Source organism: Oenanthe melanoleuca, chromosome 1 (genome assembly GCF_029582105.1).
Source record: "Oenanthe melanoleuca isolate GR-GAL-2019-014 chromosome 1, OMel1.0, whole genome shotgun sequence".
Taxonomy (NCBI): domain Eukaryota; kingdom Metazoa; phylum Chordata; class Aves; order Passeriformes; family Muscicapidae; genus Oenanthe; species Oenanthe melanoleuca.
In genome coordinates, this window is record NC_079333.1 from 95125567 (window position 1) to 95151928 (window position 26362).

The 26362-nt window shown below is 43.0% G+C and overlaps 1 protein-coding gene across 3 annotated transcripts; it reads right to left on the bottom strand.

Annotated features, from left to right (window-relative positions):
• Positions 1–5708: 5708 nt before the first annotated feature.
• On the bottom strand, positions 5709–23361 carry ASB11 (ankyrin repeat and SOCS box containing 11). 3 transcript variants are annotated; one of them, XM_056484210.1, is made up of 8 exons: positions 22038–22395; positions 21829–21961; positions 20112–20191; positions 17097–17204; positions 14885–15035; positions 14544–14678; positions 13445–13636; positions 5709–9915 (listed from the first exon to the last, which is right to left on the bottom strand). In XM_056484210.1, the coding sequence occupies exons 2-8, from the start codon at positions 21896–21898 to the stop codon at positions 9791–9793; spliced, it is 861 nt and encodes a 286-aa protein (XP_056340185.1). In that variant the 5' UTR covers positions 21899–21961; positions 22038–22395; the 3' UTR covers positions 5709–9790. The 3 variants fall into 3 exon arrangements, with proteins under 3 accessions (XP_056340185.1, XP_056340176.1, XP_056340167.1); XM_056484201.1 differs by having other exon boundaries at positions 20112–20241; XM_056484192.1 differs by lacking the exons at positions 21829–21961; positions 22038–22395 and adding an exon at positions 23182–23361.
• Positions 23362–26362: the final 3001 nt, after the last annotated feature.

Consider the following 26362-nt stretch of genomic DNA (forward strand, 5'->3'; position numbering starts at 1 on the left):
CTGATCTAAGCTGTTGCTCCCTGCCTGGCTCCTGACCCTCAGCAGAGATTACCCAACACAAGGGATGACAGCACTGGCCACAAGCTGATGCCACAAGTGTCTCACTCAGTATGTGGTCCATTGTGTCAGCTCAAAAACCTGTAAAAGCAGTTTTCTTACCAGCCCTGAGACCCTAGCACACGCCCCATCCTCCTCTAAGGCAGTAATTTCCAGTCAGTAAGCAAGGCAAAAACATCTGGGACATCTGTGTTTTAGATCACAGCAGTAAAATCTGCCAGAGCTTGCAGGAGTACTAAAGCACTGGCATCATTTCCAGAGGTACCTGGGTTTTCTTTGGAAACTTGCTGTGAAATCCTAGAGCTGACACAAAGTGGAGAAGTTCTTCCTTGCAGAAATTAATAATACTCTCTGGTTCTTGTATCCTTAATTTCCTGTCCTCAAATCAAGCCTCTCCTCCAGAGGCTTTCCATCTTCTACAGTTTTTCTGGCATGAAATGTTTTCATTTTCCTTCCTCTCATCCTCAAGGAAACTTCCCTTTGCAAACATCCCATCAGTCTGGCTGGGGACCAGACAAACTTCTGCAAGTAACTGTTCCCTTCTGCAGGATGGCCAATTTACTTAGCAAGAGAGACTCTAAATCAAAACAAACAAAAAAACCCTGAAGAAAGCATCAAACACATCTTGGTTACATCAGCAGCACCTGGATCTGTGCTTTAATTCATTGCAGATGTGCAGAGGCACAAAGATTTTCCAAGGAGCAGGACAAACTTTGCATGAGAGCTTGCAAACAAGGTTATTGTATTTTTATTGTGGTCAAAAAGAGGATGAGGGGCATTCTCCTCACAGAGAGAAAAGCAACAAAAATCCATTTTTCACCACCTGGTGCCAGTTGTCTCTCAGTGAACATCTGTGTAAGCATCTTCATATGTTACAAAATGTATCTTGACATTGCTTTCTGAACTGGATTTAAAATATATGTTTGTACTCCTGATCAGGAAAAAAGAATCCAAACCCTGAAAGATGGTGGGTTTAAATTAGATTTGGGTTTTGGTGGGTTTTTGTGGTTTTTTTTCTTTCCCAAATCATTGTCATTTCTGTCATTCCTGAGATGGTTTTTGTCCTCTCTCATGGGCTGCAATCATGGTTTGCCCACAGTGCCAGGTGAATGGTGTGGTGAAACACCTCATGTGACAAGTACACATCAGCAAGCAGACAGTAGGTGTAACAACAGCTGAAATGATAACCCAGTCCTTGAGAGCTGTGAGGGTTTTCCAGCAGAGTCTGCCAGCATCTGGCAAACTGTAAAGCAGTCTTTCTTGTCCAATACCAACTTTTAAGTGAAACCCAAATCCAGGCATAGAGCAATTTCTTTCTTCCCCTTTTTTAACTGTTCATTATTAGTTTTGAAAAACAGTGGGAATTCTTTGGTTTGCTGGCAAATCTCTTTGGTTCCCAAACTTTCCAGTGTAAAACAGCCATTTCTGAAGAGAGACAAATTGCTTCCTCAAAGATACTAATTTTGTCAGAAACTTCACATTAAAAAAAAAAAAGTTAGAGTTTTCTACTAATTCAGTGTGGAGAAAACCCAAATGCAGCACAAACAAGCTCAGAGCCACAGAGCCCAGCTGGGTTGGCCCTGCTAAGCAGCACTCACAGGGCAGGTCCCACACAGAGCATGTTCCCTGCAGGGTGGGTCTTCCCAAACAAAACAACTTTCCATGCCTTTCCCTAGTCTCTGTCTCTTCCCACTGCTTATCAGAACCAGGAGGCAGCAGCAGTGACAGCTAGGGAGGACTGGAAGGGCAGATGGAATGGTGAAAAGAGGGTCATGGGATGGAGGTGCCTAAAGGAGAGAGAGCCTCCCCTGCCTGGTGCTTCTCTTCCCCAGTTCACTGGGGTTAGGTGTGCACATTACATTTCAATAAGCTCTTCCACCCACACTCACAGGCTGCTTCCCAGACCTTGGAGCTCACCTCTAGGAATTTCCCCCATCTGGCACATCTTTTCACACCTCTGTGTGTGATGGGAATAGCCAGCATGTTCCAGCTGTTCTCACAGCGTGACCGAGCAGGAGCTCTCCTTGGGGAAAGCTGCCAGCACATCATCACTTCTACAAAATGCAGTGTGTGGACTTACACAAAAGTTACTCCATGATCTCCTAAACCCTTGTCCATTATCTCCTTGTCCCTTGGCTTCTAAAAATAGGCTTCAGAAAGCAACATTGCCAGCTCACCTGCTTGAGCAATAATGGCATCCAAAGAAAATGTCCCCAGACCCTGCATCTGGGTCTGTTCCCTCCAGCATCCCAGGCATTGCAGGTGTTCCCATTCTCTTTTGGTGAGGGTTGTTAGCATTTACCAAGGTGGGTGAAATTACTCATCTTCCCTGAACAACACACTTGTCTCCCTGCCCTGCTCCTGGCAGATGGCATTTGGTGCAGTGGAGAAGAGGGTGTGTGGAATGCTCAAGCCCATAGGATCTGAACTGTTCTCAACATTATCTTTGGTTCTAAGAAATCCTCTTACCTGGTGTTGGACAGATTAGCTGCTTGAACAAGGAGCTATCCATATTTTCTTTGTTGAAAATGCAAAGTTGGGGCTGCAGCAAGCAGCCAGCTACAGCAGTAGTGTGCCTTGGTAGAAGTTTCCTTTGCTTCCCTGAACACAGCCTGGCTTTTGATTTCCATGAGGCTGGAAATCCTCTGAAACAGCCAATGGATGCTGATTTACAATGCTGATGCTGTAAAAATAAGAGTTTCCCTCCCTAAAGGATTATGAGCTGAGCACAGTGACAAGTATACAAGATTTGTCTTAGTACTGCATCCAGCTTGGCCACTCATCTGAATACCTGATGTTGCTGCAGAAGGAAAAGCTCCTCTGGGAACTGATGACCAGGGCTTACCTGAGGCATAAAGATGGGAATGTGTGGCAGGGCTGCCTGAGCCTCCCCTCTCCTTGCTCGAGCTGTGGGACATGCCTGGTGCACTGCAGGAAACCTCCCCTGAGGCTGCACCTGCCCTGCTGTGGGCACTCCCAGCATCACCCATGTCCCCAACAGGAGTGACAGAGCCTCCCCAGGACCCCCACAGCCCTTTGGGGCTGGTGGCAGCCAGCTCTTGCCCTGCAGGGAGGCAGTGAGGGTCAGACCCATGGGCTCCTGCATCCTCAGAGCCCACACATCCCCCTGACTGCTTGGGGCACCAGTTCTCCACACACCTGCTCTCTTCAGAGCAGAGCTGGGAGCTGTCTGCACATGCAGACCACAGAACAAGAGCTCTCTAATTAATTTTTCTACTTGAAAAGGTGGTTATTATTTTCTCATCACCTGTTCTTGTGACAGCATTGGGGCAGGCATATGAAGATCTGGAACAAGCCCCTCACTCATGTTACCATTTCTTCTGATGACTAAATTTGAGATTTGTACCAGCAAAGAGAATTATCTGTTGAAATGTACCAAGGATAAGCGTTTTTAGTCACATGCCTGAGACATATTAAAAAAAAACAAAAAGAAAAAAAAATCCCCTAATGAGTAATTTCATGGTCAGTGGCAAAACTATATTTTTTTTCCCAAGCTGCTGCAAGCATGAAAAGCCCAGGTATTTCTCAGCCATTGACAATGGATAAATAGCTGACAGGGACATTTTCTGCACAGTAAAACAAAGACTTTCATAAATATCAAAAAAGGTGCCATCCTGCCAGACACCCAGCAGAGCAGCTGTGGTGCCCTGAAATAGTGGCTGCTCACAGTGAGTGGGTTTTGGGGGTAAAACTTAAAGGAAAAAAAGCAGTGTCAGCTCAGGGGGAAATGTCTGGCCCTCTCTACACCAACAGCCTGTAGGAACCTGCCTGTGGAAACGAGCTGGAATTACTTTTCCTTGTTGGCATTGATTTAGGGAAAGTTTTCATTGAAGTCTTGGAAATTCCCAACCCAAAAATGTGTTCAATTACAGTCACTGTAATTATTCAGGATGCCATGTTTAATATATATGCCTTGATGTAAATCTGTAGTGAGCCTGAAAGCAAAAGTAGCAAAGAAAAATTATCACATTCATTAGTTAGTAGCTACTCTGGGATATTTGAGGATAAGTGGTCTTCAACAGGTACTCAGTAATGAAAGGCACAAAGCTGCTGGGACAAAGTCAAAGTATTTTTATACACACCAGCTCCAGGCAGCACAGCAGGAACTCCCCCTCTGAAACAGTTAAGAGCATTATCTTCCTGTAGGATAATGAGATAAAAATAATATGCAAAGAATGACCCTCTGGGCCAATGTCCTTAAAAATATTTTAATTTACTTACTTGTGATAGAGACAGAATAAAGTTTCTCGTTTCTACATAGTTTTATGAGTACACTTTTCTTTCTTTTTGATGCAGAACACATAAAAAAAAAAAGAAAGCCTTGTTTTGACTGTTAGTAAACCCTATCACCCCCATGGGGATTGGTAAACCAGCCTTCCAAGAAATTCAGGGTTACTGCCACTGCCCATAACAATTTGTTCATTGTGATCAGAGTAAAATAGGTATTTAGTGAGCATCTAATGCATTACCTTGTCCCTCCCCCACAAAAAAAAAAAAAAAAAATATTAGCATGTTTGTGAAGCTGCTGGAGAATTATATGGGTAACATAAAATGAGTAAGTCTGTGGACTGTGTAATTATTCTCTCTCTAAGACAAAAACTCCCACATTTCACTCACATTCCTAGGACAAAAAAATCAAAGTTAGAACAGTTTTCTCTAGAAATCTCTACATCTCCTTCCCTTCCCATTCTGTCTAATTTCTACTCTGTTAGGGCATGTTAACCTCTATAGTCAGCAGGTAGATCTGGCAAAAAATGAACCATTCACCACAAAAGGGTACTGCTAGCAAGTCCTTGGTAAGAAACAGATAAAAATATGGCAGGATGCTGCAAAATTCACAGAATCATAGAATGGTTTGGGTTGCAAGGGACCTTACATATGATCTAGTTCCAAACTCCCTGCCATGTGCAGGGACATCTTCCATCAGACAGGTTGCTCCATCCAGCCTGGCCTTCAGCAATTCCAGGTGCCCTAAGGAACTCCAGCATCCCATGGTTACTGCAGCCAAGGCTTCCCTTGAGCTTCACCTTCCCCACAGCATCTCCTTGCTGGGAAGATCAAAGTTCAGCACAGCACTCTCCTCATTGGAGAAGGAAGATTTAATAAATGCATTCCAGGAAATTCCTGGTTTGCCTATGCCCCAGTGTCCTGGCCTTCCAGCAAATACTGGGGTAGCAGAAGCTCCCCATGAGGACAGGGTTTGTGCATGCCAGGCTGTCTGAAAGGGCCTCATGCCCTCAGTCTTGCTGGCCAGTGCCTGTAGCAGACCCCACCATAATGTCCCTATCCCCCTTTAGCCCTGACCCCAAAGAACTCATCCATACCTATGATGGGATGAGATCCATGCACCCTGGTCATGGACAGAGGGAGGCAGCTCCTCCACAGCCCTGCCTGCCCTTCCCCAAGATCCTGTATCCTCCATTCCAACATTGCAGTCACAGGAGCCATCCCACATCTCCATGATGACAGTGAGATCATAGCCCTGCAGGCAGGACATGATTCATCTGCCTCCCCCCTCCAGATGTTGCTCTCAACTGAATATGCAGATTATGCTTTATTCTGCAACTCCTGATACCCTTTATTGAAGATTTTCCAATTTTAAACCTGGCACGGTTTTTCATTTGCTGCAATGTACATAGTTTCTACGAATAGTATAAAATTTAAGAATAAAGGAACTTTCAAGAAATAAAAATCAAATTAGGTAGAAATTCTGTGTGGAATAATCTGTATTTGACAATAATATACATCTCACTCAGAACATTAAAAGAAAAAAAAAAGTGAGGAGCAATTGGCATGTGGGAAATGCTAATTTCTGAAAAAATAATTACACAAAGGCATTAAGAACCATCACTCCAGGTCAGAGAGATTTTTCAGCTAAGAGTCAGTGAATATATTTCATTTTCATTTTTATCAGACTTGCCCTAATGCCATGCTGGGACACAGCACTAATATTTTCAAACCAATAAAGGCTGGAGGGTGTTAAATGCTGACAGCAGGATTGTGCTGCAGGAGAAGGTCAGGATTGGGAGAGAAAGGTGCTGGGCAGCCCCTGTGCCCTGTCCTGCAGAGTGTCACCAAGGGGACACTGACCTTGTTTTCAGGGGTTTGCACAGGGAAAACACAACATTTATTTCTAGCATGTGTGGAGAGAAGAAATCTCAGTGCCTTGAGGAGGACTTTGGCCAGGCTCAAGTGCCCTGGGGGAAGACAGAGTCAGGAGGAGAAAATCCTCCTGTCCCACTGCCCAAAGTGGCACAGGCAAGTCCCATCACAAAAAGAGAGAGCACACAGGTGGACAGACAGACAGACAGACAGCCTCCCTCACAGCCTGCATCTGCCTGGGAAGGTGGGTGTTGGCACCTCAAGGCAGACAAGGGGAATTTCAGCTCCTACAGTACAGCAACAAGTTTCAGCAGTCTGGCATGTCCCTACACTTTTAAATTTCACTCTCTGAATGGCAGATTTAACTGGGCATGCTGGACAGACAGAAATTCAGGGACTGGCAGATGTGCTGTGAGAAGTTGAGTCCTGGAGAGGATGGAGGATTGTTTAATGCCAATAGCAGAGTTGCACTGTAGGAACAGAGGTCACCTTGAACACAACAGGCTGGGCAGGAGGTCTAAACAGAGATCTTTTTGGAGCCAAATCAGAATGAAACTTCTTTTCCTAGCTACCTTAAGAAGTATTGTTTATTAAGCCCTCCCAAAATGTGTTGGTCTATTTATACCCAGTGTTGTATGTCCCTGAGGACATGGCCCATTGACCAGAATGCTGCAGAGAAAACTGGGAAAAATTAACCTCAAGCTACAGGGAAACCTGTGGAGCCAGATTTTGGCAAGAGACTGAGAGAGCACTGTATAGCAGTGGAATTGCAGCACATAAAAATGTCTGTATCCCCAGGAAAGCCATACCTTACCCAAATAACTGATTTCAGTCAATGAACATGGAATGACAGAGAAGACACCACTTGTTCTAAAGGAGACCTTGTGAGATTAGTTGCTCTTCCCTCACCTTCAGAAAAGCAGCTGACAGATGTTTTCCAAACTCATTTTGAAAAATCACTCAGAGTCAATAACCTCATAGAAAACTGCCCCAGTCTTTCCTTATCCTCACATGAGATGGCATTTTTGAAAAAAAAATGAAATACTTCCTCCAGCTATTTCCTCAGTATTTCCATGCATTGTTATGACACAAAGCACAGTCCATGAGAATTAAATGGAAGACTTCACATTTTGAAGTAAGAGCAAGGAAGTCTAGGTAAAGTTTCTAATTAAATTTCTTAATCTCAGGACTTCTGAACTTCTCCTCTGATTTATTAAGGCTGTCAGACACTCTGATTTACAGAATTTCAGAGAGAATGATGTCTCCAGGAAGAAAAGGTAAGGTGATTTTTTTTCATAGCAAGCTAATATCAGGAATAAATATAGGGCACTTTCTCCTGCTTCTTGAGATAAAACTTTCTGAGAGGCTGAAAAGACTGCATTTTCTTAATGGAGATATATTTTTTCAATTTAAAATCCTATGCAAGTGAAATACTGCTTTCATTGATGATTGCAGAAGGAAATCAATTCAGCATTACACATTCTGAAATAGATCCCATAAATTGCCTTAGTCCCTTGATTGCAGTGCAAGTCTGGCAGCTCACACATCTGAGGCTGTCTCTCCATTCAGAGAGCAGGGGGTATTCTCACTGCCACCCTCTTAGCAGAGCAGGTGAGTTTGCAGTAAAGATAGAACTGAGAGAGATCTGCTGACATCAGATTAATACAGACATTTCTTTCTTGATAGTATTTGATTTTCAAAGGCTCTTGAGAATTTAGTGTTCAAATCTCTGAGACTCATGAAGTTTTATACCATACAAGGTCATTGATGTCACTGACAACTTTATGGGTAATATCTCTTGCCATCAGATAACATTCAATGTGTGCAAACAGAGGCTGAAAACTGCATCCATTTTTGGCTGTAATGTTGAAGGTCCAGTCTCATGAGCTGCTGAGAGCTCAATTTATCTTACTAGTGCTGGATTAATCATAAAGAAGTATGGGAAACATTGGACCTTTGTCTCAGAGAACTGTCATGGTGACATTAAGGGATTAGCACTGAACCAGAGACTGCTGCTGCTGGAGCAGGGGCAGGAGCTTCACTGCTGCTGGAAGCCAGTCCTGTGTCCAGGCTCCAGCAGCCCAATTCCCTCTGAATTAAGATGTATGGGCAGTGAAAATTGGTGCCAGTATGCCTAACTCATAAAGAAACCACTACATTTCACAGCCTGAAAATGTGTCAGCAGCCTCTAGAACCTGTGAAGTTGAGCAAAATGGAGACAGACTGCTTTTAATTCTGCTTCTCAGTCTACTACAGCTAATGAAACACTACTGCCTGTCTCACGGCAGAAGTTTACCAAAACCTGGCTCTGAAGAAATGTTTTGTCCCCTGGAAGAATCTCCCCAGGAAAAACAAAATAAACTTTTATGAATTCAAACAGGAACAGCAACTATCACTGGATCCCACATTTCTTAAGTCAAAAAGGTGTCTGCTTTCAGCCCTGCTGTTTCCAAGCTACTAATCCCCACATTATTTAAACTAATAGACAATGGACAAGTTTATAACACTCTAAAAAAATCCTTTGTCCTAGGGAGGTAATTAAAACCTCTAGAATAGGGAGTGAGGGAGCAGACAAGCCTGCAAACCACTCCTGGTGAGGAAAATCCAACATTTACCCATTAACAATCCAATCCCAAAAGGACAACATTCGGGTGATGCACAATTGTCTTTAGTGGCCTTGCTTCTCTCCAGCTCCACAATCCAAGGACTTACCTTGAGAAATGTCAAGCATGCAAAGCCAAAAGAAGGAGAACTCCTCTGCTTTTCTTTAAACTTTGCAAAGGATGGACATTGAAATATCACCTACTATGCCTAGAAAAATCTTTGCAGTTCTGTCATGAAATTAAGCTAAGAGAAAATGTTCATGTAATGAATGCAGCCAGATCTCAGGTGATAAAACTTTGGAGGGATTTTTTTTCTAGAAGAGACAAAAGGGTTTTTTAAGACTTTGACACATTTTTGTGGGTTTACTTGAAAACCCTGCACTTGCTTTCATAACACCACTTGTACCTCCAAGGACAAGATGTGTTACCACTGGGAACAGCTGTGCTCAGGGATGTACAGTGGCTGGGCAGCCAGAGACTGCTGGAAATTGATAGACAATAGGAAGGAGATGAAAGGATGCAAAATCAAAGCTGATAGAAGACATGCAGTACATTGTGTATGTCTGATGTTCCTCACTGAAAGCTTTCATTTTCACATACTAATGGAAGAAAAACACCCACTGCCTTGAATTTGGCATTGAGATTGGATAGACAAAGGGAAGAAAGATGCTGCACAGATAGTGCACAAATAAACATTGCCCTAAATGCAGAGGAAATCTCTGTGTGTGTGTGGGTGAGTGGACATGTGCATATGCATCTACAGACGTGTCAAGTGAGCTGTTTATGGGACTTCCCAGGCTGGTGTCAGTCGATGTGGCAATAGATTGTGAGGGCACTGTATCCAGAGTACCATCCACTGCCTGTGAAGAGGAGTTTTCAATTTTCACAGTCACACAGCAGCCAATGACAGTTAATGACGCCTTTGAATGTTTTTCTTTGCTACAATGATCTTGGAGTAAGCAGCCATTTGTTGCAGTTTCCTTTGCAGTCTGAGGGCAGCCAGAGCCCTACCTGTAGAGGAGGAAGTCCTGCAGCGGCTCGGGCAGGCGCAGCCTGTGCACTGCGGAGAGGCAGGAGCGACCCAGGCGCCGCCTGATGCACAAGCGGCACAGCTGGGCCAGGCTGGCCGGACCTGGGGAGAGACACAGCAGTGGGCACCTCAAACCCACCACAGGCAGGAGTGAGCACCTGAAACCCACCACAGGCAGGAGTGAGCACCTCAAACCTCCACAGGCAGCAGTGGGCACCTCAAACCTCCACAGGCAGCAGTGGGCACCTCAAACCCGCCACAGGCAGGAGTGAGCACCTCAAACCCACCACAGGCAGGAGTGAGCACCTCAAACCTCCACAGGCAGCAGTGGGCACCTCAAACCCACCACAGCAGCAGTGGGCACCTCAAACCCACCACAGGCAGGAGTGAGCACCTCAAACCCACCACAGGCAGGAGAGAGCACCTCAAACCCACCACAGGCAGCAGTGAGCACCTCAAACCCACCCACAGCAGCAGTGGGCACCTCAAACCCACCACAGGCAGGAGTGAGCACCTCAAACCTCCACAGGCAGGAGAGAGCACCTCAAACCCACCACAGGCAGCAGAAAAACCACCACAGGCAGGAGAGAGCACCTCAAACCCACCACAGGCAGGAGTGAGCACCTCAAACCTCCACAGGCAGCAGTGAGCACCTCAAACCCACCACAGGCAGCAGTGAGCACCTCAAACCCACCACAGGCAGCAGTGAGCACCTCAAACCTCCACAGGCAGGAGAGAGCACCTCAAACCCACCACAGGCAGCAGTGGGCACCTCAAACCCACCCACAGCAGCAGTGGGCACCTCAAACCCACCACAGGCAGGAGTGGGCACCTCAAACCCACCACAGCAGCAGTGGGCACCTCAAACCCACCACAGCAGCAGTGGGCACCTCAAACCCACCACAGGCAGGAGTGGGCACCTCAAACCCACCAGCAGAGCCAGCCAAAGCAGCCAGCAAGATCTGCCACCCACACCAAGCACTGCACAGCACTTGCTGCAGTCAGGGAGAGTTAGAGACGTTATTGTTTGTATTCAAGGTTGTTAGAGTTGGTCCAGCTATTTGAAAACTGTACACACTGAACTGCTTTTTCTGTATGCACAGCTAGGCTGTTTGGTATCTTTTCTTGAGCAAACACCTAAAATACCATAAAGTGTCTGCACTGGAGAGAGAGCTCTGGAATGCATAGCCCTTGCTCAGGATATAGGACAAGGAAAAAGGATAAGTACAGTTAATAGTTCATACACACAGAACACACTTTTTCCAACTGGCATCTCAGCAGATACCTGCACAAGTAGTCACTGCAACTTAGCCTTTTTACATGACCAGAATATTTCTATTTCTATTTCTATTTCTATTTCTATTTCTATTTCTATTTCTATTTCTATTTCTATTTCTATTTCTATTTCTATTTCTATTTCATTTATATTTATATTTATATTTATATTTATATTTATATTTATATTTATATTTATATTTATATTTATATTTATATTTATATTTATATTTATATTTATATTTATATTTATATTTATATTTATGTCTCAGAATATATCTATTTGTCAGTCAGCCCACCAGCGCTCCTCAAAACATTTCTGACTGTGTCATCTAATTTTAGCTAAGTCTGACTGAAGGGAAAACTTTTGAGGAAAGGTCTCAAAGATAGAAAGTCTTTAAATTTTTTTTCAAAAAGAGATTGAGGATGAAAAATAATAAAAATAAAAGAAAATATAAGAAAGAAAAGAAGCAACAACAAAAAAGCAAGACGAGAAGATGAAAAGCCTTTTTGCCCTTCCCTTGTTGCCTGTGAGAACTCCTGTTAAACATCAGAGGTCGAGTGGCTGGAAAGCTGCCAGAGGACTCCTCCTGGGCAGTGGCTGGCACAGTGCTGCCCACAGGGCTGCTGCCCTGGTGTTTTCCCCTAAAGGCCTGTACTTGTACCTTACAGGTAAGCTACATAATCTGTGCTTTTACTATGGGAAAATTTAGGAGCTCAAACAGGGTGATAATATCCCCTCTGAGAAGAAATTAATAGAAAAATATGGGATCTATAAAAAAGAACATTTGTAGTACTGTCACTGGAAGTGAAGTAAGGAACTACCATCTCCTAAAGCACTTGGGAAAACAGACACATTTTATATTTCACATCACTTAATAGCTAGGGAGAGGAGCAATTAAAGGGACCCATCTAAGTAACCTCAGCAGAGAAGTTAGGGTTAGAGAAACTCTTTAGCCTAGGGTTCTTATTTCATACAGAAGGACCTCAGAAAACACAGAAGTAGGGGAAAAGAGTAGTTGCATGTTAAGCATAGCAAAATATCTGAAAGTGGAACCAAATGTGAGGAAACTGAGAAAACTTCATGCCTAAAAAACAGAGTCAGCAAGATCTGAAATGCCTTTAGAACCTTTCTGACTTTATGGGAGAAGAGGGTGACAAGCTGAGAGTGGAAATCAGAAGGAAAGTTTGAGAAGAGAAAATTATTTATATTAAGGATATTTCTTTATTGCCTGGTTCATGCAGGGCAATGGTAGCAGGACAGCCTCATGACACTGAGACCTGGGCAACTCAGGTATGGGGACAGAAGTCACACAAGGTGAGAAGCATTAAAACAAAATTCCTCCCAGAAGGTTTTAGATATGACAAATTAAAGCTCTGCATGAAAAGTCATGGAGAAAGGGAACAGGACAGAAGGGTATCAAGCCAATGTTTCATTTCCACCATAAAGCCCACCTGTGTTCAGAGGGCTGGCACACAGCCTATGTGCACCACTGGCATTTATTAATTTACCATGCAAGAGCTGTTTGTAAGTGTTTTTTTGTGCACAGCACACTTTGGTCCTTGGTGGTTGTGAGCAGGCTCAGGAAGGTGAGAGGCTGCCTTGCATGGGGGGAGCAAAATTCACTCTCTGAGTCAGAGGAGCCTCAGGGGGACACAGACCAGCTAACAGAGTACCAGTGAGCTGGGAATCACAGAGATTAGAGGAGAGGGGAACTAATTCAGCAAGCCCATAGCACAGGGATATTGCTCTTGGATGCATCAAGTTCTAGCCAGCAGGTGAAAATGGCACAAGGGGATCCTGATTAATTTCTGCTCAGAGGTTTCTTCCAGTAAACTGGAAAGATAATTAATTGCAGGAAGGCTGGAGATAACAGCAAAGTTCTGATCTGTGCTGGGATTGCAGCCCCAGGAGCCACATGGAAGAGCTGTGAAGCTGAAGAGTTGTCTGGCAAAGAGCTCTGCTTTCTCCTGGCAGCAGGGGACACACTCGCTCATTGAGCTGTGGTGCAAGGCTGAGCACTGGATGGTGGTACTAAAATATTGTCTATTAATAAACTTTCATGGTGTTTTTTAACCCTAGGAGTCCCACTAGGTAAATACATATGATTTTCCTTCAGTAGACAGGAAAAGAAAGCACAGAATAACTGACTGATTTACCTGCTAAAACCATAGCACCAGGTGGCTGCTCTAGCAACAAAACAGATTTCTGTGTCATGTGTTGGAAGTTTGAAGGCAGCAGAGAAAGTAAAAATTTATATAAAGCACTACCTATAAAAGCAGTTACGCAAACCTACTTAGGTAAAGGATAGAAATACTGCCTTACTTAAAAAAGGAGAAGAAAGGAACCCATTACCTTCCCGCTGCAGAAGCGCCTGCTCCACTTTGCTGTGGGGTGTGGCAAGATCCAGGGCACATTTGAGGTCAGCATTTCTTAATTTTGGGTTAGCACCATAGTCTGCCAGCAGGACAACTATCTCCACACTGGATTTCCTGGCTGCTGCATGCAGGGGGGTGTCCAGTCTCTTCCCCACGTTCACACTGGCTCCTTGGGGAACAAGAGCTCATGGTTAGATCTGGTGGGCAGCAGGGGCTGTCTGAGCCTGCACCACGCTGGTTTCCACCAGGAGCCTCAGCAAATGAAGGGGTGGGTGGCACACAGGACTTCCCCATCTCCCAGCTGTGCAGAGCTCACCAGGTCAGACACTGCTCTGTAAGAGTGCTCTGGGCCACCAAACCCTGTCTGCAGTGCTCAGCATTGAGCAGCTTGACCTTCAACCCATTACATGTTCAAAGCCTACCATGCGCTCTTTCAAATTGCTAATGGCATAAAATCTAACATTTCAATTTCCAGGGGGGAAAAAACCCAACAAAATCTTTCAGTATTTCATTGTAATAACTCTGGAAGCACAGCAAGCAAAATGTTTGCCCCAGGCTGGCTGGGCACAGCAGGGCCACACTTTGAGCAGGTTTAAGTCAACTAATGCACTCTAACAGCAAAAATTCATGCTAGTTCATAGCCTGTGCCTGGACCTGCAGTGATTATTCTTCCAAGCAGCTTTACTGCTGCCCTCATCATCCATTGAGGAGGAGGTGAAGCTAATGGTTCTGATAAACTACTATGTTAAGCAAGAGTTTATTTTGGTCAGTAATATTAGCCAGTATTTTCTGTGCTTCCTGTTACTATGTTGGAAAACTAAAAGAATTCTGTTTTCACATTCAGATAGCCTCAGGAAGGTGTCTGTAATTAAAAAGGCTTTTCACTTAGGAAATCATCATTTCTTTATCAAAACAGGGGAAGTTTTTAATGGCCTCAAATGAGTCTGAGAGGGTCAGGCTCCCAAACAACTCTTGTGGAAATAACCCATGGTGTTTTAAGTAGAGGCAGCTCAGAGAGACCAGCAGCACTGGCTCACACCACCTTAGCTCTCCCCCAGCCCCTTTTCCAGGTGCACCTAGCTCCAAAAGCTTCTTGACACATTCTGTTCTCTGGTAGGTGCAGGCCATGTAGAGAGGGGTGCCGTGCTGAGGGTCTTCTTGGTCAATGTCAACCTCATGGGCCAGGAGGGTCTCCATGCACTCCCTGTGACCTGTGGAGGGAAGAGCTCTCACTGAATTGCTGCAGAGCAGAACACACCCAGGTACAGCTCTGAGCCACAGGAGCTGTGAAAAAGCTGAACCTGTTTATCTGCACTGATATGGAAATAATATTTTAAATGCTTTGACAAGACAAAAGACAGGTTTGTCACGAGTTATTGCTGGCTTGGCTCTCAGCCCTCCCCCCCCAGAGCATTACCTCTCTTGACTGCTTCGTGGATGGGCGAAGGCAGGTGGCTCCCCAGCTGTGCCCTGGCCCCGAACTCCAGCAGCACGCTGACACAGGCTGCGCTGCCACTGCAGCAGGCGTTGAGCAGAGGGGTCACCCCGTCCACGCTGGCTGCGTTCACCTGCCAGGCAACACACTCAGCATGATCCTGCTCCAGGGAACGCCCTTGCAGCACGCCTGTGTGCACCTGGAGTGCACCACAGTCAGACTCTTGTCTTGGGTAACTTCAGGAATCATTTATTTACAGCTTTCTGGGTTGTATGTTGTGATATAACATATACAGCATTGTCCTTTGATATCTGCCCTCTTTCCCAGATAGTGAGTGCCATAAGGCAGAAACCCTGCCTGCTATGAATGCTCCTGCTGAACCTGCTAAAAATTGCAATTCTTTTTCTTTCTTATTTTTAATGTGAAGAAGTTGAGTATCTTCAAGATTGTTTAGTTTGCACCAGCCTCAAGGTGGAACACCCTCAAAAGACTTGATATGCATGTGTGTCTATGCAAGACAGAAATTTTCTTCCCCAACTTCTGATGCAAAGACCTGGCAAGAACTTCTGTTGCCATAATCCATTGGGACAGCAGAGCTGTAGATCCCAGAATCACAGAGTTACAGAATCACAGGATCACAGAATCACAGAATCTGCTGAGCTGGAAGGGACCCATGGGGATTACAGAGTCCAACTCCTGCCTTGCACAGGACACCCAAGAATTATACCACATCCCTGTCTAAGCTATGTTTAAATATATAGCAAGCCCTCAGGGCCAATTTTTGAAGCAAATTTGCATGTCTTTAACTCTGTGGCACACTGGAGAAGAGCAATGGATTATGCAAGCACGTGCCAAGTTGTAAAATTTCCACTGCCCTCACCTCCCCCAGTGCCATCAGGCAGATGTAGCTGGAGCTGCTGGAGGCACTGGAGGTCTCCTGACTCTTTTGGTACTGCTTGGTTTCTTGCCATATAAATTTTACTTGAAAACCCAGCTGACATTAAAATATTCTTATATATTTCATCCATTCCTTAATCTCTTTTGTGAACATGTATTCTGCCCTAGGTGCAACTGTGGGAATTGTTATTTTATTAGCAGTTAAAATGTTCCATTGCTTCAAGCACATTCATTTTTACTTAAAAGAGATTCCCCAACCTTCCCATAGAAAACCAGATGTAATTCCAGTGATCATTGCTGAGGGGGTGTTGGAGTGAGCGAGTCAGGGGTCTCTTCATTCTTCAGAGAGAGATCAGAGTGCAGGAATTGAATGAAAGCCTTTGGATGGGTTGAAGTACATTAAGCTACTCACACATAAAGCAGATGTTTAAGTAGAAGTAAGTTAGTAAGTTTTAGGGTGAGCTCGAATGCTTTTAGTAAGTGAAAGGTTTCAAATGCCAAAGTTGCAGTGCCAGTTCTAGTGAAGGCTGCAAACACACTGTTGTTTTCAGTAGGGGCTCCAGGACCATGGCTGTAGACAGTTCTGAGACACAGTAGAGCTATAGTAAGAATATTGCTTACATTTTTCAGATAGAACAAGACAGGTCATATGGGAATGTTAAGAAACCAGAATTCTAATAGGTTAAGGAGTGGTGGTCTGAGTTTGTGTCTTAGCTTGTTGGGAAAATCATATATAAAGTATGCATTGTGGAGATTTGGTGTTTTTAGCCATCTGCTTTTTAGCCATTTGCTTCTTGCCATTTGCTTTTGAGCTTTTGCTTTTGCTACTGCTTTTGCCATTGCTTTTCTTCATGCCTTTGAAACTGATGTGCTTTGAAATAAGATGTGCTTTGTAATAAATAATCTTTGTAATAAATAACCTTTACAGCAACTCTTAGCTGCTTTGCTTATTTAAGGTAACCTGACGAAGTTGGTGCTGAGAGCACTGGAGGTCACTAACCTCACAACGGGGGAGGGTAAAATGTGGGTTACTTTCACTCAGCATCTTTCATTTGTTTTTCATCAATGGTGAGTGTGTTTCACACACAAAGGGAAAACAAAAGAAAATAAAGGGGTGATCCAAGGAGAGACAAATCTATCGCCCAGGAAAACAGAACACCGTGATGTTTTTCCACATTTCTGTCAGAGATGCCCACCTGCATCTTGGCCCTGCCACATGGAGAGCAGGTCCAACATCCCCTTTGATGTGGGCTATCCATTCCCAGTGCCTGTGTCCCAGTGGCATCCCCAGTCTTACCTGGGCCCCGTTTTCCAGCAGCACCTTGGCACAGGCCACGTGCCCACCCAGGCAGGCTTCGTGCAGAGCTGACACCCGGTCTGTGGTCAGCAGGTTCACGTTGAAACCCTGCAAGGCAGGACAGTGTGAGGGGACAGCCCTGCCTCCAGCACAGCTCCTGCAGGCTGCCCGGGGCAGGGAGAGCCATGGGGTGTGCCAGGGAAAGGGCTCAGCTCAGCTGCTCAGTGATTCAGTTCTTGTCCCCACAACCCACACCTGGTGATGGGGTTAAACTGGGAGCTATTACAAGCTCTGCCTTCTATTTCCCTCTCTTCAGGATGTGCTGTCACTTGCAGGAAAGACATCACATTTCTTTAACTTATATGGGTGGCATTCCCTTTCCTGATAAGTCCTGCACCAGGAGCTACAGCTGGAGGGATTCACCTCCCTGAATGAGGATGCTTCTGGCACAGGAATCTGCAGCTCAGCTGGAGCTGGCAGCTCCCTCCCTGGGGAAAAACAGGACTCCATAGGATATGATTCGTCCTGTGCTAAAGCAGCTGTCTCCAGTGAGGCAGACGAATTGTATCCTAAAAGTCTTTTATTCACTACATGGGGTACCCAAGTGTGTTTCACTCAGAGGTAATAAGCACCTGGTAAACCTATAAGAGAAATGAGTCAAATCCCACCCACAAATCAGTTCCTCTTATCTGACCATCCAGGAAATGTTTTACACTGGAAGAAAGAACAGTGATTTACAAATGCCTTATTTCAGGTATTTCCCTAATTGACTGTTGCTATATCCCTGCACAAAGACAAACCAGACATATTCACAAAGGGGATAACAGTTGTCATGTGTGTTTTCCTCTGAATGCAACTAGATCTCCTGGTAGTTAGAATCTTGCAAGCATGTGTGAGAACAGGCCTGGAAGCAGTTCCACTTTGCACTTGCTGTCATATTTTGAAGCACAGTTGTGCCTGCCTGATGTGCTATAGACAGGGCAGCTCACGAGATGGCAGCAATGCACTTTTTGGTACACAGTACCCAATGCAATGGGCAGAGAGGAATACCTGAGAGCAACCTCTCATGGCAAAAAAGTCAGCAGTCCTGATGCTGTAAGTATTAAAAGCACTGTAAACACTTCAGGCTAAGTATTATAGAAAAACAATGTTTTCCAGTCATGTGAAAATATTATTAATGTAACAGTTGTTGGTAAAATTTCTCATGCATTACAATGGTGCTAGGGGAATAGATAAAACCTTGAAAAAATAGAGATTATTCAATTTGCCAATTGTATGGTGGTTTCATACTTCATGATCAGCATATTCCTTCCAGTTGAATTTCTTCTAGAGACTCCTAATAAGGAGACTATTCTCAATCATTATTCATATATACATGTATATATATATATTTAACAAATAAAATTCAGTCATAGCAAGTGAAAGAATAAGCACTGATATCTTGGGAAAAACAGCAATTCCTGCCAATACAAAACAGAGAATAAGTCGTACATCTTACAATGGCTGTTTGCCAAACATCACTCATGAGAAAACTTATTTGCAATGTACATGAAAAATCAAGCTCTTCTTTCAGGCATTGAAAGAGGTATTAGTGAGTTCTTGAGCCATATTTAATCTGCAGCAGTACATCACCTCCCTGTGTCCAGACATTCCCTGTGCAGCCACAGCCTCAGCAGCTTTCTTGGAAGCCACAGTGCTGCAGTAGAGACTTCTGAGTGTCCCACAGACACTCAGGTAAGTCCCACAGTTCATTTCAGGTTAGCAGTGTAACTATTTTGGAAGCAGTGAGCAGTGATTTTGCTGTTCCATTAACAACTTCATCCCTACATTTATCAGTATGTGGTGACTCAGCTCCAGCTCAGGCTTTACAGACATTGCTGCCTTGATCTCTTTTCATCAGCAAGGACCTTCATCTTTTACTCCCAAAATTAAATGTCTTAGGGAAAGGAGAAAGAGTGGATTAACTAAATGATATAACCACACCATTGGGTGCTTCCTCAGTGTACAACCATGACCAGTGCATAACCAGGGCATCTGCTGAATAACCACAACGTGGCCTAAGGTCAGCACAAATGGAGATAGAGGTCTTAGAAAACCATCCAATCCCTAAATGAATAAAACCTCTTTTTTTTTATCTCTAACCTCCATCACTTCCTTTTCCATAAAAATCACTTTATGTCAGCAAGTGAAGGAAAGAGGGATCAGAAAATGGGAGGGTGAATAGTGTCTGTAAGCAGCATCTTTTTTTAGCTGCAGCTATGCCTCAAGAGATGTCTGGAGAAGAGATTTTCACACTGGCAGCTCCACTCCTTGAGGATGTTGTCCATTAGAGCTGTGGCCTCTGGGGTAAAAATTATTTACCTTGGCTATAAAAAGTCTGACAGCCAAGTCAAAAGCTTTACATTCAGGGAATTAATTTCCCTGCAGTTGCCTGGGGGGCAAGAGGGAGAGGGGGACAGTTACCTATTTGTGTTAGATGAGGATACTGAGTTTAGGTAAAAGAGGTAAGGAAGATGATTGGCAGAGCACAAAGAACCATAACCTATCTCTTTTAACATCCAACTTCTTTTCCTTCTCATGTATTCTCTCCTCCTCTCTTCCTTTTGCCAGAGCTCTTGGTTCCTTGTGGAGCAGAGGGTTGTAGGCTGACTTTACAAAAAGCAAGATGCACTTTTACAGCTTTTTACTGTTAGGGTTTTTTTTTAAAATAGCCTACATACATATATTTATTGTCCCTATTCTCAAGCCTATTTACATGGTTCATCATTGAGAAGGAGCAGAAGGATCATTGCTTATTATAGAGCAAGCTGCAAGCTGTGATAGTCTTTGTCCCAGGCTTGTCCCCAGCTTCTAAGCTGAGCAAACTAATGCATGCCCAGAGGTGCTGATGTATTTATTCATAAAGCCATATTTCTTATGCCCTGCTGCAGTCTATTACCAGCTCATCAGCCCACAAATGCAATTCATGTGAAACCACCTTGCTTCCCAGCCTTTTCTTTACCTGTGGGCTTTTACCTGTGCAATCAAGGTTTTCAGAGAGAGCAGGCGTCCCTGGAAGGCAGCATCATGGAGAGGGGACCGGTCTGCCCAGCTGCCTGAAACAGCAAAGGCATGGAACTCATTCAGGGATGCAGCAAAAGCAGATCTGGGGAGGACAGGGGATGCACACCATGTGTGAAAGCAGATCAGGACTGAAATCAATGTGGGCTCAGCGGTGAAACTGTTTGATGAATTAATTTCAGCAGAGCAGTGAGGGGTCAGCAATCCTGAGAAAGCTGGCTGCTCACTAAGGGACCTGAACAAAAGCTTTTTGGCAGAACTTTTAAATTAACAGCTAAAAACATGTTTCAGCAAAGATCAGCAAAATTTAATGCTACTGGGTGTCACAGAGAGACTTCAGAACCCTGCAATTCTCCTACTCAAAACCATAACAGCCTCCACCTTTCCTCGGGAGCTCTTGTCACAAATTGCATCCCAGCTTCTCTGACACTTTGTTAAGAGCCTCACAACAGGGCTGACTTGTCCATCAAATGAATTCTGGCATGTCCTTGGCAGTTTTATTTCCTGAACTGACAATTTCATAAATAACATCCTCCCTCTCAGACTACCATGTAACAGGTTTAATCATTCTCTTCACTGAAAAATGTTAGAAAGTACATGGAAAAACAAATTCTGCCTGAAGGCTTTACTTTTCTTCTTTAATAATTTTGAGATGCTGAACTGTTCAGACTCCTTCACGTAGGCTTGCTTGCCTTTTTTCTTACCCTAATCTATTTATGTGCCAAGAAAAATAATTCTTTAGCCTAGCTAATACCTACAGGCATAGACATTCAGCTCAGGTTAAACCCCTGCCACTCAAGTAGAGAGCAAATTTACTGTCCTATACTGAAATTTATAACCATACTGTGACACAGTGTGTCATAAGTATTTCTCCAAAGGCCAGCTGCCTCTCCAGTGCCACAGGACAGAAGCAAAACCAGTGTTTGCATTCATGCTCTGTTGTACAGCAAACCCCTGGGCACTGTATTTGAAACCCTTGTCCTGTTTAATTTTTTCAGCTATGCTGCACACCAGAGAGAAAGGAAAGGGTGATTTATCTCCATTTCAAATGCTACCCAAGGCAGGGAGGAACCAGAGAGAGGCACAGACACATCCATGGGGACTTGAGGCCAAGGACACAGCAGAGGTTTTACCCTTGGCCAAAGGATTCTCCCTTTGTTACCCAAGGACCAGGATGAACTTCAGCTATTGGAGTTACAGTTTTAACTACAGTTATTACTTTTGTTTCCATTTATTTATTAGCACTTCCTGGGCTTCTAAGGCAGGAAACTGGCATGGAAAGACCAGCTGGCACAATATATCTGGCAAGGCTCTGAATGACAGATCAGTCAAAATGATGGAAACAAGAACCGAGTAGGGACCAAGGAACATATTCCTGAAAATATCCCAAATACCCCACCCATCATGCTGGTGACTCAAATAGGCAAGCTGGGTTCAGAAAGTCAGAAGATATTGCAAGTGACAAAGCCCAGAGCTGTTATACACCAGGAAGATTCAGGAGTTATTCAGACAGAGCTACAGAACCTTATTTAACCTTTTATGCAGAGTATAACACGTGTGAGTGGGTGTTCTCACATGCATTTGCAGGGCATTTCCAACGCATGTGGATGCACACACAGCCTCAGGACAACACACACTGCTGCACACCTCCACACCAGCCACCACAACCTACCTCCCTGAAACGTGTGGCAAATATAGTTCCCATATGGGGCACATCTCCCCCTCTCAGCTGGGAGTGACATGACTGAAAATGCTCTTTTTTAATGCCTACAGAGGAGCTACACAGCCCTGCTGCTGCTGCTTCACTGCAAAGAGAAAAGGTTGTGGAGCTCTGACTGTAATATGATATAGTGCCCCAACAACAACATCACGTGATCTTACATTTTGTAAGATTATCCTTAATGGCTTTCTGCAAATGGAAACTTGCAGATAAAAATATGTTACAGCCTGTTGAATTTCCAGGCACCTCAATAAGAACCTGCTTGATGCAAAAACTGCTGTTCACCACGTGTCAGATTATGATTGCAAAAAGGTGCTTGGAAAAAAATTACAGTAATAAATTATTAGAATTATATTCTAGAGAATAAAAAATAGATTAATAACCAAGACCTGCCCACATATATACAGGCTTCATAAAGGCTTTGTCAAAAATGCTTGGCTGCAGTATTTCCCTTGGCCAGATCTTAATCTCCCTGCTTTGGGTGGCCACCCCACACCATGTGTTGTGATACCTTCCTGTGGCTGCTCCTGATGGCACAATCAGGAAGTTAAGGGCCCAGGGAATGAGTCACATAGAAATGTGTGATGTCACAATGCTGATAAGAATCTTCAGCTAGGAAAATAAGCCCTCCTTAGCAGTAAATTGAAAATAGTGTGTCATTTTAATTAGTGTGTCATTTTAATTAGTGGAATTAACAGGAATGCAAACACATGCCTACTCATTATTACAGCAGTGATGTGAATGACTAAACTCACTAGGAAAAAACTAAACCATGATCTACCAAGTATCCAAGGAAATACAATGTATTCTTGTGCTGTGTATTTTTCAGAACTATTATAGCTGCATTCATTTTCATCATCTGATTTAACAGAACAAGGATTCTTGGCTTGGATTCATAAAGTCATTAGTTATATCCTCCTAGCATCTCCTTTCAGAAAATCAATGTGCTAAAACTTTTCCCTAACAATAAAACTGGATGTTTAGTAAAACCATCTGAAACCACTAATAAAGAACACCTTGCATCTGAGAAAAATATTTTTATTTACCATGGTGCCTTGAGCAAATGTTGTCCTCATTCTAGCTGGGTACTTGTTGGAGTCTCATATTTTGCACACCTAAATCATGCCAACACATACTAACACTTCAAAGACCCCAGAAATGGGAAGCACTTCAGGTTAAACATTTATCCATGCATTCAGCAAAAAATCCCTCATTTCATGGCAACTCACTGATTTAAATCCTCAAGTTACAAAAATGTGGCAAATAAAACTTTTAAATGTTAGAAAGTCCATGTTTTTACTTTACCTGGGACTATTCCATAGATCTCTTCTGCTATCCTGGCAGCTTCTTTTCTGTTGCCTTTAACAATATAGAAATGGGTCAGCAAAGCCAAGGAAATCTTAATTAGAAGCTTGAAGCAAAACAAAGCAAAAATGGCAAAATAAATGTTAGTGAAAGAATGGAGTATAGAAGTGCCCTCCATTTTGGTTTGCTCTTTGAATAGTTTCTCAGGTTGGCCAAGTTGCACTGGGCTATTCTTGGTATCATATGTCATCTATTTTAAACCCTTCAGGACCTGCTGTTCTCCAGTTACCAAAAATACATCCTGGTTCTATTTGGTATGAGGTATTTGATACTAAATAACAATATCAAAGATAAGATATTTTTAACATCTCTGCATGCAGAAAACAAATGAGAAAATTGTTTCCAAACCTACCAAATGAGAATAAATTTTCAGGCAGATGCTCTCCATACCATCTGGAAGCTTATACATCCACATTAGATTTAATCTTTGAGGTAGAAGTTCCATTTACAAAGACTGCACAGGTAAAGTTGCAGAAATTGCTCAGAGGTGCTGCAAAAAGAACACTTTTCTGTCTTTTCCATCTTGAGAACAGGCCTTGCTGGTACACAGACACAGAACAAAGGCAAATGTCAAAGAAAAGCATTATCATGAAAGAATTCGAAATAAACACACATGGCCAAAGCCAGGGCTAAGAAGTCAAAGTTATTCTAGGAGGAGAAAAATACATAGAAATTGCACAAAAATAAACACATGATAACATGCCAGTTTTTTCCATTCCTCAGGGATAGAATGGTGTCCACTGATATCTTAAAAAGAACATGATGTACCCTTTCTTTAACTGTCCTTTTTACTTTCTAAAGGCAAATGGCTTCCATAGAGAACAAAGTTGTTTTTTTCTGCATGTATTTATTTGAATCTATGTAGAACATGCCATCTCTTTTTATTTTAAACTTTTATTTATTCCTGTTTTCATATATGTACCACAGGAGGAGGTTTTATTTCTTATTTGATTCCCCTCTTTGCCCAGGTTCTCTTAGCCTTCAATTCCAACATCTGTCAAGGAAAAGAGCAGGATGATTCCTCTCTTAGAGATCCCAAAGTGATGGTGGATATGCACACAGAAATTATACAGCAAATTATTTCTCTGGGCATTTTAGATGTAATTTCTTTTGGTTTATCAAAATACAGTTGGTTTAGTACCTTGCTGTCTCCAATGCTCAGCTCTCCCAGGAGCACTAAAATGCTAATAAAATATGTGCAAAGATAAAACACCCCAAGCAATTTTTTCAAGTGAACCAATTTTTCTAAAATTCTGAATTATTACAACCTTACATAACTTAACTTCTTATAAAAGCATTACATCTACCTTTCCTTATACAGTAATATCATATACCTGTTGAAATTATAATACTTATGAATCCAAAAGAGGAAAATTTCTTCTTTTTAATCACTTTAATACAGTTTGTCACAGGACAAGACAGCTGAACATGCAGATTACAGGGCAAGACAAGTTCAGTTAAGGAATCACAGAAAAACATATTGGTTTATTGGCTGCTCAGCTGAGGAACAAAGAGAAGTTAGCAAACAAAGATGGACCAAAAAACTGAATGGTCAGCCCAGAAAAATCTGATAATATAAACACTCCTCCTGAAGCCAGTAAAAGCTGTAAAGAACAAAATATAGGATGCAAAGAAAAAGAACACATAAAAAATATTAAGACCATTACAAAGTAAACTCAGCCTAAAGGAAGAAGAAATTTTTCTCATGTAGGATTTACAAAACTGGCTCTCAACAGGACATAAGAAGGAAGAGCACTTTTTAAGAGAAAAAACAGAAAACTGGCTTTTGGTTCAAAAGAGATTGATTGATTTCTTTCATAATCAGCCTGCTAGATGGTATGTAGAATTCTAAATGCCCATAAAACTCAGAAAAATAAAAGAAACTGAAAATCTGGTGATTTCCACTGAAATTCTCTTATCTCTAGTGGAATAATACCAAAGAGCTCTCCAAGTGCTGTAGAAAACCTTGAGAAAGTTTGACTGCTTGGAAGGAGTCATGGGAACACGACTCTCCCAGAAGGACTAACTCTATTTGAGTTAACAGCAACAAAATCACCCTCCTGGCTTCAGAATAAGACAAATAAAGATTTTCAGTTAAATTATTGAGTGAGTCATTTGAGAAAAACTTGTGTAACCTCTTAATCTGCTCTTAGCGTACCAGAGCACTGAGAAAATTACTGCAGTGGATGTAAAAGAAAATCATCATGAGGCAGAGAGCTGAACAGCGTGGTGGAAAGAATGAATACTGGTGAAGGTGGTAGCCAGGCAAACCACCAGTAGATTGGGTGTGATCCCTCAGAAATCTCTGGTATTTTTGAAACTAGAGAGATGAGCAACCCTGTAGGCGTGAGAACAGGAGCAGTGACAGTGCAGACAGGATTGCCATCGTTCCTCCCTTACTCTTTTGAGCGTCGCTGCTGTGAGCTGAGCGAGGTGGGTTATGCAACTCCAGTGACAGACATGAGTTAACAAGTCAGCCCCTTGCAGAAAAAACACCTCACTGAGAACTTCTGCTAGATGCCCAAACTACTCCATGAACCACTCTTAACTCTAGGATAATTACTAAATGGTTAAAATATCCCAAAAATATATTAATCCTTCAAAAAATTGCCAGGAGATTATAAATAGAAGTAGTTTAGCTAGAATCTCCAAAATAATGGAAAGGCAGTGTTTATATATGCTCAGTTTACAAACATGCAAGGAATAAGCAGGAAAAAAGCGGCAATCCAGCTTAGAAAACAATTCATTTTCAATAAGGTTCACCTTAACTTTATCCAGCTTTTAGGGGAGAAATATCAGATGTGACCTGAAGAATCTGGCAAAGAAATAAATCTTGAGGGATCCTCATCTCAAGGAACTTCAAGGAGATATTGGTCTATTCTTATTCTTGCAGTAATTTGAATTACAGCAGTGCATTTCTAATGTATGCAGTTGGGATTAGAATATCAAATGTATTCAATCAAAGTAAGACAACTGGGGTAAAAAAGGAGTCAGGGACGCTCAAACAGAAGAGATGAGAACAAAGACAGAGCCTGGCTACTTCTTTTCTATCAGTTTGATCTAATAAATGGCACTATTTCCCATACAAGCCTTGCCTTATTTGCATCCTGAGGTCAGCACT

Coding starts and splice junctions, on each gene's coding strand:
- ASB11 (XM_056484192.1), bottom strand. CDS start 23,359: ATGGAGGGCACTTCTATACTCCATTCTTTCACTAACATTTATTTTGCC. Junction 20,192..23,181: donor GATCTATGGAATAGTCCCAG/GTAAAGTAAAAA, acceptor TTGCTGTTTCAG/GCAGCTGGGCAGACCGGTCC. Junction 15,036..17,096: donor TGCTGGAAAACGGGGCCCAG/GTAAGACTGGGG, acceptor GTTGCCTGGCAG/GTGAACGCAGCCAGCGTGGA.